This window comes from Geotrypetes seraphini, chromosome 4, assembly GCF_902459505.1.
Source record: "Geotrypetes seraphini chromosome 4, aGeoSer1.1, whole genome shotgun sequence".
NCBI classification, from domain to species: Eukaryota; Metazoa; Chordata; class Amphibia; order Gymnophiona; family Dermophiidae; genus Geotrypetes; species Geotrypetes seraphini.
The window spans coordinates 103,561,763-103,576,835 of NC_047087.1; the positions used below are offsets into that span (position 1 = coordinate 103,561,763).

The 15,073-nt window shown below is 44.7% G+C and overlaps 1 protein-coding gene across 2 annotated transcripts in view; it reads right to left on the reverse strand.

The window, feature by feature from the left end:
- Positions 1–15,073, reverse strand: part of POPDC2 (popeye domain containing 2) — a 44,467-nt gene that overhangs the window by 27,760 nt on the left and 1,634 nt on the right. Inside the window, exons 2-3 of one of the 2 annotated variants that reach the window (XM_033940688.1) lie at positions 13,839–13,947; positions 5–521 (exon numbers count right to left, since the gene is read on the reverse strand). In XM_033940688.1, coding sequence (XP_033796579.1) covers positions 51–521; positions 13,839–13,947 — 580 coding nt within the window. In that variant the 3' untranslated portion in view covers positions 5–50. The remainder of the gene's footprint in view (positions 1–4; positions 522–13,838; positions 13,948–15,073) is intronic. The other variant, XM_033940689.1, reaches the window with a different exon arrangement.

The window sequence follows — 15,073 nt, forward strand, 5'->3', positions numbered from 1 at the left end:
TTACACAGGTTTACTAAACCAGGTGATGTGTGAACTGCTTAGAATCGCCCTCATTTCATATACTCCCTTTCACTCATACAATCCATAAAAGACCCTGGCAATTCAGCAAAATCTTCCAGCACAAGACTCGTAGAGTCCTCACCCAGCGCATCACTGTCAGGCCAAGATGCTCTGCCATGGGCAGAAGACAGAGGGACATGGGGAAGCAGGACAGCTTTCTGGATGGTAGGCATTGGCGGAGGGACAAACACCAATGGTTCAAAAGATCCACTAGATTCCTTCTCTGCTTCAGCCTCTGGGGAAGGCCCTAGGACATGGTAGAGGCTGGGCAGTCGGATATCAAACCGAAGGCCAAATTTGGCAAAGAGCTTGTCATTGAGGGCATAAAGCTTCTGGGAGATATCAAAGCCAAGCAGGACAGAGAAGAGCTGGGCAATGTAGTGCTCTTTGGCCAGGAGGTGGTACAGCTTCTTCCTTGGCCAGCTGATGTATCTGCAGTCAGTTTCTGCCGTCAGGGTGACCTGGAAAAACCAGAAATGCTGATGTGAATGGAAGGTGATAGAAAGGCAGAGAGCATAGAATATCAAGACATTTGTGTTATTGTGATTTTTTTTTTTTGTTCCGTTCTTTTTCATGTGAAGCCTTGACATTTGCCACTACTGTTCAGAAGTTTCTGCCCCTTTTTCTGCCCAATATAGGCATATTTTACTTTTCATATGAACATGACCGGATGTGAACTTGAGAATAGTCAGTACTGGGTGTAGAATAAACCCAGTCAAAATTTAAAATACCATAAATTGATGGAATGAGAAATAAGTCAACAGAAGCCTCATTTAGAACTCGGAAACATGAAAGCTACTCATTTGTTTTGGCAAATGAGAACAGTCACATCATATGTTTAAAAATCGTGGCACAAATAGGTTTTAAAAGTTGTATTAAACTTGGGATTTAGAGCTAATCCTGTTGAACTGTGCAATACATTATGAGCTCTATTGCAAAATTCATGACCTCATCTCTTTCCTAGTAGGTTCAGTGACTGTCACATGACCAACATCTGGAATTTTTTCTTAATTTTTCACTCTCTCAAAAATAGCTCTTACAGATTTAATATAAAATTTAAAAAAAAAATCTGTTTGAGACAGCATGGATCCTACAAAAGCCACTTGTAGAACTATACACACATTATAGCCCTGTGGCGTGAGTTTTACAGAATATCTGCAGGGGATCCATAAGGCTCTGAGAAGACTGAAGCTTAAAGGGGGGAGGGGTGCAGATCAAGAATGGAGAATGAATGAGGGAGTGCATGCTTGAATTATTGGTATGTGGTAGTGTGGGTACAATTGAGGGCTGAGAACTTCACGGTATTGCGGTATATAAGCTGTTATTATTATTATTATTATTATTGTTGTAAACAAAAAAAATAAAGCATTGGATGGCATACAGGCTGATTTACAGCCAGATTGCTTTACTCATATTAACTTTCGATTGCTTCTTTGTGAAGAATCTTGTTTATTAGTTATAAATGTTTTATGACTCTCATGCATATACTGTAAATTTGTATAACTCGGGGGGGGGGGGGGTTAATGCTAGGCTTGTTCCTCTGTCATGCTGTCTATAATAAAAAATTTAAACACAAGAAAACAACCACATACACGTCAAACCCTCAACTAACTTTCATTAGCTGAGCAGATAGGAAGTTAGATTACACTTGTGAATGTACATGGGCCCTTTAAATTCCTGTGCCGTACCACTTTAAGAATCATGCATGAAGGTCTCAAGTCATGCTCAATAAGTGAGTTTCTTCTTTGTCTGAATCTACAAATGGCAGCTTCAAACCTTACACAGCTAATTGTCATGGAGGCCAAGGCAGGGTCAAGATCAGTTGCTTATGTGTCTTACCAATAGTTCAGCCATGAAATTAATATAATATTTATAACCAGGACACACACACCCACAGCAGCGAAAATAGCAGGAGGGATGCCCACTCCTTCCTGCCAATGGAGGCCCCCCTCCGCCACCCCCGAACCATCACCCCTACCCCCCAAAAAAGGCAGGAGGGATGCCCACTCCCTCCTGCCACTAGATGCTCCCCCCAAACTTCCCCACACACCCAACCCACCCGTACCTTTGTGAGAAGTTGAGTCCAGGAGGGATGCTCGATCCTTCCTGTTCCAAGGCCTTCCCCTCCCCAGTGCATCATATGATACACAGGGAGGGGCCTAAAACCCTGATTGGCTCAGATGCCTATGGCTCTTCCCCTTGACTCAGACCCTTTGGGGAGTGGTGGGAGGTTCAGGGGTAGCATCCAGTGGCAGGAGGGAGCGGGCATCCCTCCTGCCTTTATTGGGGGGGAGAAGGGGGGGTAGGGGATGGTTCACAGGGGGGTGCCTGGCACGGGGGGATGCTCCATTGGCAGGAGGGAGTGGGCATCCCCACTGTCAATGTTCCCTGCTGCGGGGGAAGGTCCCACAGTGCCGATTCGTGGAGGGGGGTCTTTGGGGAGGGCCGTCATCAGCAGAGGGGGGCCAGCACAGCATTTTTTTTATGGGGCAGATATTGTGTGTGTGTAACACATGCACATCTGTGCCATTAAAAAAAGAAGAAGAAGAAAAAAGCCCCAACAGCTGAAGGGCTTCCCCTGCCACTCAGCTATTAGGGATTCCCCAAACCAGCACTGCGCATGTGTCAGTCACTCTCAGAGCAACTGATCGGACAGGAATTACCACAAACCTTCGTGCAAATAATTTGCATGAAGGTTTGTTGGTGCATCAATCGCTGTTCCAGAGTCAGCCCAAAAAATCGGCCAACAACAATTCACACGGTCTTCAGTTGCAGAAGGAAATTTGCATTGTGAATTGTATCCTGCTCTTTTATTTCTTCACTCTCATGTAACACAAGGTGAAACATTTTCTGGGTAAAGGAAATAAAGAGATCAATGCAGCAAATTATAATGGTATTTCCCAGTAGTCCCTCTGTTCAGTAGGAATATTGGTGCAATCTATTACCTGCTGGCTCTGAAGTTCCTCATGAATTTTCTGGGTGTGTGTGGTTGGAATAGATTAAGCACAACAAAAAGGTGAGGATTTTTTCATTATTATTATTATTTTTATGTAATTCCATCCCATTTGATGACAAGATGCGCAAAATGGAATTGAAAAAAAGAGAATCCCTTTCCTAGATTACACCATGCTTGCATTTCTCTGCAACTATAAATAACGTTCTGGATATTAAATTTTAATTTTATCTCTTGGCCTCAGACCCACCACTCCACCGCTAAATGAAATCTTATAGCAGGAGGAATTATCAGCTGATCAGAGAGGGTATTTAAATACTGAGAAAGGTCGCCGCCGCCGCCGCCATCTTACTCTTTAAGTAGTCTGTGAGTTGTATGACAACAGCAGCCGCAGTAAGTTACCTTTAAATTTTGATTATTAAAAAGTGTGTTTGATTAAAATTTAGTAGGATAAGCAGGTCAGTGGAGGATATTGACTGGTTTTTCTTTTTTTATAGGGGGACCCTTGATAAAGCACAACAGTGCGAAACATGTCGGGTCATCCTCTCCCAGGTCACACTTGTTAAGCTAAGTGTTTAGAAAAACTATAAATCATTATATTAGATATTTATTGAAAATATTTATTGATTACATATATAAAAATAAGATGAGCAAAAACCATGCTGTAAGAAAAGTATTAGGTGGCCAATGATGAAGAACTATGTAATTCTTCCCACTATAAGATTTCATTTGGTGGTGGTCTGGTGGGTCTGAGGGTAAGAGATAAAATTAAAATTTAATATCCAGAACATATTAGTGGTTCTGGAATCATTTGAACTTGACATCAACATTTTGCTGCATTTCTCTGCATGCACATAAAAGGCACATAGATAAGGTGACCATACGTCCCGTTTTCAACGCGACCATCCCGTTATTAGACCCACCGTCCCGTTGTCCCGAGCCACCGCTTCGGGACCACTAAAAGTCCCGTTTTATGCCGCTGCTATCATTCGCGATCCTGCTGCCTCGTTCTGCCCGTCACGCCCCATTCTGCCCCAGCCCCGCCCCCTCAACCTGTTCTCATGCTCGGAGCCGCATCGGGAGGGCATCTGTGCATGCTCTGGCATGAGATGATGATGTCACATGCATGCACATGACATTGCCACGTTGCATCTGCGCATGCATAGATGCCCTCCCGACGCTGTCCCGAGCTGGAAGCTTTTCAAAACCCAAAGTGCCGGATTTTGAAAAGCTGTCCAGACACCCAGACATGTCTTATAAAAAGGAGGACATGTCCAGGTAAATCCTACTCGTGAGAAACTTCAGAACTATAATGGCTATACGCCGCACAGATAAGTTTAGAAAAGGGTGCAAAAAAAATAGAACAAAAAACCCAGTGTGGATAACAAGTGCAGTGAAGAAGGCGATAAGCGACAAGAAAGCATCGTTCAGAAAATGGAAAAAAGACCAAACAGAGGAGAACCAAAAAGGGCACAAAGAACACCAGAAAGGGTGTCACCGAGTGATTAGAAAAGCAAAAAGAGAATACGAAGAGAGACTGGCAAAGGAAGCAACAAACTTCAAGTCGTTCTTCAGATACGTCAAGGGGAAGCAACCGGCGAGAGAAGAAGTGGGACCATTGGACGATGGAGACAGAAAGGGAGTTGTAAAAGAAGAGAAAGAGATAGCTGACAGGTTAAATGAGTTCTTCACGTCAGTCTTCACGATGGAGAATATAACCACCATTCCAGAACCCGAGGAGATCGTAATAGGAAACCAAGACGATAAGCTGGTCTATTTAGAGGTAAGCCAAGAGGATGTACTCAAGCAGATTGACAGACTAAAGAGCGACAAATCGCCGGGTCCAGATGGCATTCACCCAAGGGTACTCAAGGAACTAAAAGACGTAATAGCGGAGCCACTTCGACAGATATGCAACCTATCCTTAAAAACCGGAGAGATCCCGGAGGATTGGAAAATAGCAAATGTCACGCCCATCTTCAAGAAGGGCGCAAGGGGGGACCCGGGAAACTACAGGCCGGTGAGCCTGACCTCAGTCCCGGGAAAGATGATGGAGGCACTGATTAAAGACAGCATCTGTGAACACATCGAAAAAAATGGGCAGCTAAAACCGAGTCAACATGGCTTCTGTAAGGGTAGGTCATGCCTCACAAACTTATTGTACTTCTTTGAGGGAGTGAACAGCCAGGTGGATAAAGGGGAATCTATAGACATCATTTACCTTGACTTCCAAAAAGCCTTCGACAAGGTGCCACACGAGAGACTGCTTAAAAAGATATGGAACCACGGGGTACAAGGGGAGGTCCACCGATGGATCAAAAACTGGCTGGCAAACAGGAAGCAGAGGGTTGGTGTAAAGGGACACTACTCAGCCTGGAAAGGGGTCACGAGCGGAGTTCCGCAAGGGTCGGTGCTGGGACCGCTCTTGTTCAATATCTACATAAATGATCTAGAGGCGGGAACTAAGTGTGAAGTCATTAAATTTGCAGATGACACCAAACTATACAGCAGGGCTCAAACCAAGGAAGACTGCGAGGATCTCCAAAAGGATCTAACGCAGCTGGAAAAGTGGGCCGAAAAGTGGCAGATGAGCTTCAACGTGGGGAAATGCAAGGTCATGCACGTGGGGAAAAAGAACCCGATGTTCACATACAAAATGGGGGGAACACCACTAGGGGTTAGTAACCTGGAGAGAGACCTGGGAGTGATGGTAGACGCAACACTGAAGGCATCGGCGCAATGCACCACAGCCTCTAGGAAAGCAAACAGAATGCTGGGTATCATTAAGAAGGGTATTACGACCAGGACGAAGGAAGTCATCATGCCGCTGTATCGTGCAATGGTAGGCCGCATCTGGAGTACTGTGTCCAGTACTGGTCGCCGTACCTCAAGAAAGACATGGCGGTACTTGAGGGAGTACAAAGAAGAGCAACCAAACTGATAAAGGGAATGGAAAATCTCCCATATACCGACAGATTGAAGCAGTTGGGACTTTTCTCCCTGGAGAAGCGAAGACTTAGAGGAGACATGATAGAAACCTTCAAGATCCTGAAGGGCATAGAAAAAATAGACAGGGGCAGATTTTTCAAATTAAGGGGCGCCACAAGTACAAGGGGGCACTCGGAGAAATTGAAAGGGGACAGGTTTAGAACAAACGCTAGGAAGTTCTTTTTCACTCAGAGGGTGGTGGATACATGGAACGCGCTTCCAGAGGCTGTTGTAGACAAGAAAACATTAAATGGTTTCAAAGAAGGTTTGGATAGATTCCTAGAAGAAAAAGGGATTGAAGGGTATAGATAGGTATAGACCACTACTCAGGCAATGGGCCTGATGGGCCGCCGCGGGAGCGGACCGCTGGGCAGGATGGACCTATGGTCTGCCTCAGCGGAGGCAACTTCTTATGTTCTTATGTTCTTATTACCTAAAGGGAGCACTGGACAAAACCACCCTCTAATTAACAGCAGGTTATACACTTCTCCCTCCGTATTCATGGTAGATGCAGGCAGAACATAGCCACAAATATGGAAAACCCACGAATAACTTTTTATAAGTCATTTGTGGTTTTTTTGTAGCAGCCAGCGTTTTTCGTATTGAAACCGCGAATAACTTGTCAACTGTTATTCACAGTTTTTGGAAACAGCCGCTCTTATTACTACTGAAATTCACAATTTGGGGGGAATAACGATATTTATTGCATAACAATACAGTAGTGTACAGTAATAATATCAACAAGGTAACAAAAAAAAGAAGTTCAATACACTGATTCCCAGCGATTTTCAGGCTGATAGCAGGCAGCGATTCCCAGTGATTTTCAGGGTAATAGCGATTTTCCCCATGCATGCTGGGAAGCAGCGTTTCTCTCTGTGCACGCTGGGAAGCAGCGATTTTGAGGGTGAAAGAATTGAAGCAGCAATTTTGTGGGAGAAAGCATGGAAGCAGCGATTTTCAGAGCGAATGTTGGTAAGCGCTAAACTTTTTTATCGGTACAGTAAAGGAAAAGGAACTTTACTCATGATGTCAGCATGCAAACAAATCATGAATAAGCAAAACCGCGAGTGCAGAAACCAGGAATACAGAGGAGAAGTGTACTAATTTATCTATGCTAGGATAGGCAGTTACGGCCAATGATTGAACAGAGCCTTAATACGACCAGAATAGTAATTAATAGTGAAAAACCCTAGGCAGGATACCACAAAATCTTACAGCTGTGCCTCTGAAGAAAACTGTTCCCAGCTCTTTGCTCATTAGCCACATTCTCATGATTGCCACAATGAATATCCATGACAGACTTGTTCCAGTCTCATGCATACTCATTATGGATATTCTGAAAAGCAAACCAGTTTGGTATGCCTGCAGAATAGTGTTAAGAATCACTGAATAATCTCTCCATTTGGGCAGTATAGTTAAACCCAAGACTGGATCATCCTGGCCTGAAAAATTTAAGTCAGTGGGCAACTCTAAAGCTAGCCTGTATTTAATATCCTCTCCAATAGGACCAGCCTTAAGCAGGGATGACAGGGGCAGCCACACAGAGCCCCTCTCTCCTAGGGTCCCCACACATAATTGGCAGCTTTGTGATTGGCAGCTGATCTAATTTAATCTAAGGCTTGGCTTTATATACCGAGTCATCATTCTAAGAAAGCTCGACTCGGTTTACAATAATTAACTTAACAAATGAAAACCATAAAAAATAAGACTAAATTTCGGGAAATTAATTTTCAAAGTGTTTAGCAAATAAAGTAGTTTTTAAAGATTTGCGAAAAAACTTAAGTGAGCCGGAATTCCTTAAAAGAAATGGAAGATCATTCCAAATTTGAGAAAACTTAAAAATCAGAGATTGACTAAAAATCTTGACTCCTTTAAATGTTAAAGCTTCTTTCCCCTTTAAATCTTCATCTCCCTTCCCTACTCCTCTTGGTAATCATGTCTGTTCAGTGGTTCTCTATTTTTGTTATTGTACTACCTCTGGTGTCCAGGGCATCCCAAGTTTGTAACTCACTAAGATAGTAATTAGTAGGGTATCCATATTTGAAGATGGAGAAACCTGGATGCATGGCCCTGCCGTTCTGCCCCCAGCCCCGCCACATTCTGCCTCCAACCCTGCCCCATTCCACCTTCAGCCCGGTCCTATTCCGCCACAAGCCACAACCCCAAAAGCCTCATCTCTTTTTTCCCCTGACCTCCAGGCCGCATCTGGAGGGCCTCCAGCATGCACAGATGCGTGATATCATCCGCACATGTTTGTTGAAGGCTCTCTAGATATGACCGAAGCTCAGGGCGGACAAACTGACAAAGAGGACATGTCTGCGTTTTCCCGGATGACTGGTAACCCTAGTAATTAGTGATTTAAAAATTCTGTTTAAATAAATAAATCCCTGACACCTCATTTCAAATCTTTAAGTCCCTGGCAAAGATGGGAGGGGGAAGGGTACCAAACCAGAAGCGTTACCATGGGGGGGGGGGGGGGCAGGCTCCCCCATCTCGATTAAGAATCCCCCAGTGACAGTATGTATATATTTTAGCAGGGGGAGACAGGAGAGGGCAGCTGGAGAAGCAGGAGAGCGCAGCCGGTGCGCCAGCAAGTGAAGGAAATCACTCGCGGTATGCTCCGACCGCCTCTTCCTGCACTAAAGTCGGGCCTCACCAATCAGGAGCAGGATAGAAGGGTAGAAGGGTATAGATAGAGTATTACTATACAGGTCCTGGACCTGATGGGCCGCCATGTGAGTGGACTGCTGGGCATGATGGACCTCTGGTCTGACCCAGCAGAGGCACTAGTTATGTTCTTATACTGTCAGCATTCCCCCTACCCCACAACATGTTCAGTCCTATGTCGGTCTCCCTTCCCTCCTTCCTGTGGTCCAGTGTCTTTCACCCCAAGCTGCCACTGCAGTTCTCTGACCTTCCACCACAAGCTCTCCCCAGCCCAGAAGCTTTCTTTCTGCAGCATCCTGCTTACTGGGAACAGGAAGTTGTGCAGAGAGAAAGCTTCCGTGGCCGGCAAAAGGTACAGCTGCCTTGAGAGCTGATGTCGGAAGGTCAGAGAGGTATAGCAGCAGTGTGGAGGGTGGGGTTAAAGAGATGTCAGACCACAGTGAGAAGGGAAGGGACAGTGACACCGAAGCATATGAGGTGGGAGAGGGGAAACTATGCATGATCGCATGGAGGTGGGGGAGAGGAAAAATATGTTGCCTCCCGCAGACTACTCTGTCCCCCCCTCCCAAATTGGAGGGCTGGCTACGCCCATGCACCAAACTGGTCTGCACAGGGCCCCACAATTTCTAAGGACAGCTCTTGTCTAAAGAAGTGCTTCTCCAACCTCTCCTGGAGGCACTGGAATTCACTGGCCATACAAGCATCTGCCTAATAAGATACTACAGTTTGAATAGAAACCACTGCAGCAGTATCAAGTGCCTCATCTTTGTTCACAGGCCTGAATGCCTCACTTCAGTAATAAAACCCAATGCTGTTTCATTTTGTCAAACAACTCCTCATTCTACATTCCCTGGGTCACATGATTTATCTTTTTTCTAAACTTTTTATTTAAGTTTAACAACATCGGTACAACTCGTGAGGCACTGCGGCTTCTTCAGAGCCCACTGACAGAATCACAATTTAAAAACTCAGAAAATTGTTGGGTCAAATGATTTTTTTTGAGCAGAGATGCCAGGGCAAGCTGCCATCCTTGCCTAGCACACCAATGGTCAGTGTTTCTTCTGGAGCACAATGGGACACTAGTACATAAAACAATGCAGTGGCTCTACATTAAAAAAACAATAATAATAATCAAGCACTCCATTAAAATTACAATGTTCTCTGGACTAAGGTCAGTCAAATAAATCAAAATTATACCTGACTAGTCTTTAAGCCCGTTACATTAACGGGTGTTAGAATAGATGTGTGTGTCTGTCTGTCTTTCTTTCTCTCTCTCTCTCTCTCCTTGGCCGCTTTCTGTCTGTCTTTCTTTCTGTCTCTCTCTTTCCTCGGCTGTCCACCACCACCTCTTCCCTGCTCCCCCTGTCCAGCAGTAGGCCTTCTCCCTTCCTTTTACCTCCCCTCCCCCCTGTCCAGCAGCACCCCTTATCTGATCCGCCTGTCCAGTAGTATCCCTTCTCCTTTCCCTGCTCCCCCTGTCCAGCAGCTGACACAAACCGCCACTTCTTACCACCTCGCAGTGCAGTGGGACACCTCGCAGTTGTTGCTGACACAAACCGCCGCTGAATTCACTGCACGCGCTCCAAGCCTCACGAAGCTGCCCCACACGCCTCGGCACGGAGGGACACAGCACAGTGGCAGGGAACACGAAACCCTAAGTGCACATGCACACTTAGGGTTTTATTATAGAGGATTTATAGTTCAGAATCAGTGATTTCAGAAGAGACTTGTATTGGAAAGCTCCCCCCCCCCCCCCCACTTGCTTTCTATAATACCTGTTTATTTCAAGAAGGAACCCTCCTTTTTTCCCCATTAAACTCAAATAGGAAGTAGAAACCATCCATTGCTAATTCTTTTGAAACATCTACTAATTAAATAGTTTTAGGGGATTCTAATGATTTTTTATTTCAGAACAGATTCAAGAAAACCCAATGACTCATGATACTACCTAGTTTCAAGAGGGATTCCCTGCTCAAAGCATCTGTTTTGTGCTAGAGAAAGAGAAAGGACATATCAGCACATACTGCCCATTGTGGGAAAAAAGGTTTACTGTATGTTAAATCCAAAGCAAAAAAAAGCGGGCCATATTTTGGCAGGACTTTGCCTTCATCAGGGGTCCTGATTGATGGTGGAAAATTGAAACCGAGCTAGAGTAGCTTGTCCACCTCCCCCCCCCCCCCCCATAACGGTGCCGGTGTGTCATTGCGTGTGGAGGCCGCTGCAGCCTAATTCCTCAGTTTCAGTTTTCCACCAGCCATCAGCACCTCTGAAGAAGGCAAAGTCCTGCCAAAACACAGCAGGGTCCAGTTTTAATTACGATTCCTGGGAGCAATTAGTTTATTGTGAAATCACTTTGGCTTTTAAGACCTTCTGATTGCCCGAAGCCGCCCCACGTGCCACAAGCCGCCAAAGTCACCCCAAGTACCGCCCAAAGCCACCCCACGTGCCGCAAGCCGCCCCACGTGCCTCCAATTGAATTCGGCACGGAGGGACACAGCACGGTGGCAGGGAACACGAAACCCTAGGTGCGCATGCGCGCTTAGAGTTTTATTATAGAGGACGGAAGGGCAGACACTGCTTGACAGCAGCCAGAAAAAAGGTTTCCTAAAGCCATCATTTAGACACTTTATAGTCACCTGAAATTATCGTATGTGAAACTACAAAATATTCTCTCGCTCTTGGGACCTCACTATCAGAGGAACTAATGGCCTTGCTCTTTCAGTGCGTACATTCTGTTCTATAAATATTAAAGAGGGACAAGAGGCCTGTGAATTCCAAGGCCATAATGCCTTGCCACTCAGTGATTAACTGCCAATGTCTAGTAGTTGATTAGGCGGTCGTGTGATATCCTAGTAACACGAAGAATGTATCCCAACAGCACAGTAAAATTTGGCTGTTACCTGATACACTGCATAAAATAACACAAATTGCTTTATTCTTATAGTAAACAAGTAGTTGTCACAAGCGTAAGCCAGATCTCAAACAAAACAAAACCACAATGCCATAATAATAACATACTCATACACAAGATTGAAAAGGTAAGTGGCCAAAAGATCCCTTTCTCCACAGATACACTAAGGCGTCGAACACTGTTAGAAATGACAAAAAATGGCAGGGTTTGAAGCGCCTACCGGTGCCTAAATAAAAGGCTCTGCAATCACACCTACATAGGCGCTTTAGGCCGTCGAATGCCAAAGTAAGAATTGCCAATGCCGGAAGTGGCGTTAGGCAGTCTAAAGTACTTACGTAGGCATGATTCACTCAAAAGATTGCTGCCAGAAATGTAGGTCAGGAAAACCCTGGTCCATATTTCTGGTGCCTATCTTTGCCAGGGGAGCCTGCCCTCAGCTGATGGTGGCAGAAGAGTCCCCGATCAGCTGAGCAGGCAGGACTCTCCAAAAACACAGCTGGGGAGTCCTGCTGGCTCAGCTGATCGGGGATTCCCCTGCCATGATTAGCTGAACTGGCAGGATGATCCCCGATTCCTCTCTCTCTCTCTCCCACCCAACCACAAACTGATCCCCCCCCAGTACCCCTCCAAGGTGAAACACCTCCCTCAACATCCGTATACCCACACCCCCTTGTACCTTTGATGGACAGTCAGCAGGAGGAATGCCCACTCCAAGTTTTCAAGTTTATTACAATCTTATTATCCCACACCATTGACAGTCCTTCTGGGCAGCTTACAATCTATAATTCAGTGATACAATTAACACAAATTTCAAACCACTCCCTCCTGCCAGCAGGCCCACCTGGTCAAAATGCCGGGCCTTTCCCTTCCCAGTGCACCCTGGCCCTTTGGGAGGGGCCTTAGGTACCTGGATCAATCAGGGCCTTAGGCCCCTTCCCAGTGTACTCTGTGATGCACTAGGAGGGGTCTATGGCTCTATTTGGCCCAAGTACCTAAGGCCCCTCCTATGGGCCAATAAGGGCCTTAGGCCCCTTCCCAGTGTGCTCAGGAGTTGTTACAGAATAGGCCCCTATCATGCTGATTTGGGACACCTAATTGGTGATGTCCACTTATAGAATTGTCCCCTTAATGGGGACTTTTTTAGGAGAGGGGGTAGACAATATGGACCGTTTCCTCCTGTTCCTGTGGGCTTCTAACTTAAAAACAGGGCTGAATGTCAGTGCCATAAGCTTTCATTACAGATGCCCAGGGATTATTCCCCAATTTTATTTCCTCTCCCAACTTACGAAGGCCAGTCATTACATTGATAGTACTTGTCCAGGACCAGACACCAGAGTTACTTCTGGAACCCTGCAATTGTGCACTCAGTCACTAGGTGTCACCATTGCATAATAACTGGTGTTCTCTCTCCTACGATGAGTACTGCCACCTCTATAGTATCTCAGGTCCTGAATGGCCCAAGGAGCAAAAAGACCCAAGTTAGGAATGAAACCCAGTTCCTCCATTGGGCAGTGCATGATGCTAAAACCAAATGCCAGCCAAACTGTTCAAATATCATCCCAGAACCACTTGTCAGCTGACTTCAGCGTGGCCCCTGAAACACATTAAAATGAGCCATTAATAGCCTCAATACAGTTTACACTCCTCCCTCCGTTTTCACAGTGCTTAGGGAGCAGAACATGACCCCGAATACGGAAAAAATGCAAAAAAGTTTTTATATGTTATTTGCAGTTTTTTTGTAACAGCCATCCTTTAATATATTAAAATCATGAATAATAGCAGCGATTGTGAAAACTGGGAAGCAGCGATGTTCTCTGTGCACGCTGGGAAGTAGTGTTTTTCTCTGTGCATGCTGGGAAGCTGGGAAGCAGCGATTTTCAGGATGAAAACTGGGAAGTGCCAAAGTACTTTACTCATGATGTAATTTTTGGGGGGAGGAGGATTCAGCATGCGAAAAATCACGAATACACGAAACTGCGAGTGCTGAAACCGCAAATACGGAGGGAGAAGTGTAATGATCAATAGAGTTTGGAAACCTAAACCATCCAGTGTCATCTCTTGTATAACTTTCTTTAACTGCCTTGAAGGAACATTTCTCTTCTTTGTATTTCGGACACAGTCTTAACAGTCCACTCAAGAATATTTTACTCTCTGCCCTATCCTCACATGAATGGCCTAATGTACTTCCTTTGCGGTTCTGAGTCAAGAAGTTGAGCCTAAGCTGCATGCTATGCTTTGTCCTGAGAATGCCATTGTTACCTGAAATATCCCCTCTTCCGAGGGCCGCAAGGATTCCCATTCTGCTGAATCCAGGAACTGGAATGGAAAGATATAATGCAGAAACTGACCATCCAAGCTCACACGGACTCTATGAGAAGCAGATTAAAAAAAAGAGATTAGGAAAAAAAAGAGGGAACAGGAGAAAATCTTCCCATACTATTTAATACTAAAAATGTATTTTGCTTTGATCTGATGAAAGAAGGGTGGCTCTCATATGGTGTTTAGAAAAGTATTGAGTCTAACATAAAAGAAAAGAATTGCCTACAATCATGCCTTCCCAACTCTTTCCTGAAGGTACACATAGCCAGTCAGGTTTTAAGGATTATCACAGTGAATATGCATGAACTAAATTTGCATATAGCAGAGGCCAATTACATGCATATCTGTCTCTTGCATATTCATTTGTGTCTCCTTTTTTTTTAAGTTGGTGTCATCCAACTACTCTGAGATGCTCTTGCCAACAAGGGGAGAAGAAAGAGACGAAAGGACCCCAATATTATGTTAAGTATTAGTGTTAATATATTTTATGTATGTATGTTGTAAACCGCTTAGATCTGTAGATTTGCAGTATATAAGAAATTTTTTAAATTAAATTAATGGGTCAGCCATAGAGGTGGTTTACTCAGGACCTAGTGACCCTAAAGAGAGGTTACTTTCCTGGACCCCTCATCTCCCTTGATCACCAGGAAAGTTCCTAAGGAGTTGCATCCCTGAGCTCTTCAATCTTGCTGCAGCCTCCAGAAATGCCTTCAACTTGCTGGAGGCAGAGAAATACTGCCTAACCAGCTCATCTGCGCCATCTATTGTACCAAAAGTTGAGCTTGGATAGGAATTCTTTGCTTCCATATGATGGTAATCTGTATGTCTGGACTGGTGTTGCAGGATCAAGTGGAAAACTAATCTTTTCTGTAGCCTTCCAGAACTGATGAATGAATGAATGGATTGACTGATTTAATACATTTGGTATACCACTCATGGTTCAATTGATATATGGGCAGTGGTAGAAAATAAAGCAAAGAAAAACCTAAAAGGAGCAGGCAGATACAATATTCAGCCCACTATAGGTTATAGAACAGTGGTCTCAAACTCAAACCCTTTGTAGGGCCACATTTTGGATTTGTAGGTAATTGGAAGGCCTCAGAAAAAATAAAAATGACAATGTTGCTTGAGGTAAAACTAGTTTAGAAATCTTTCCTTTTGGCTAAGTCTTAATA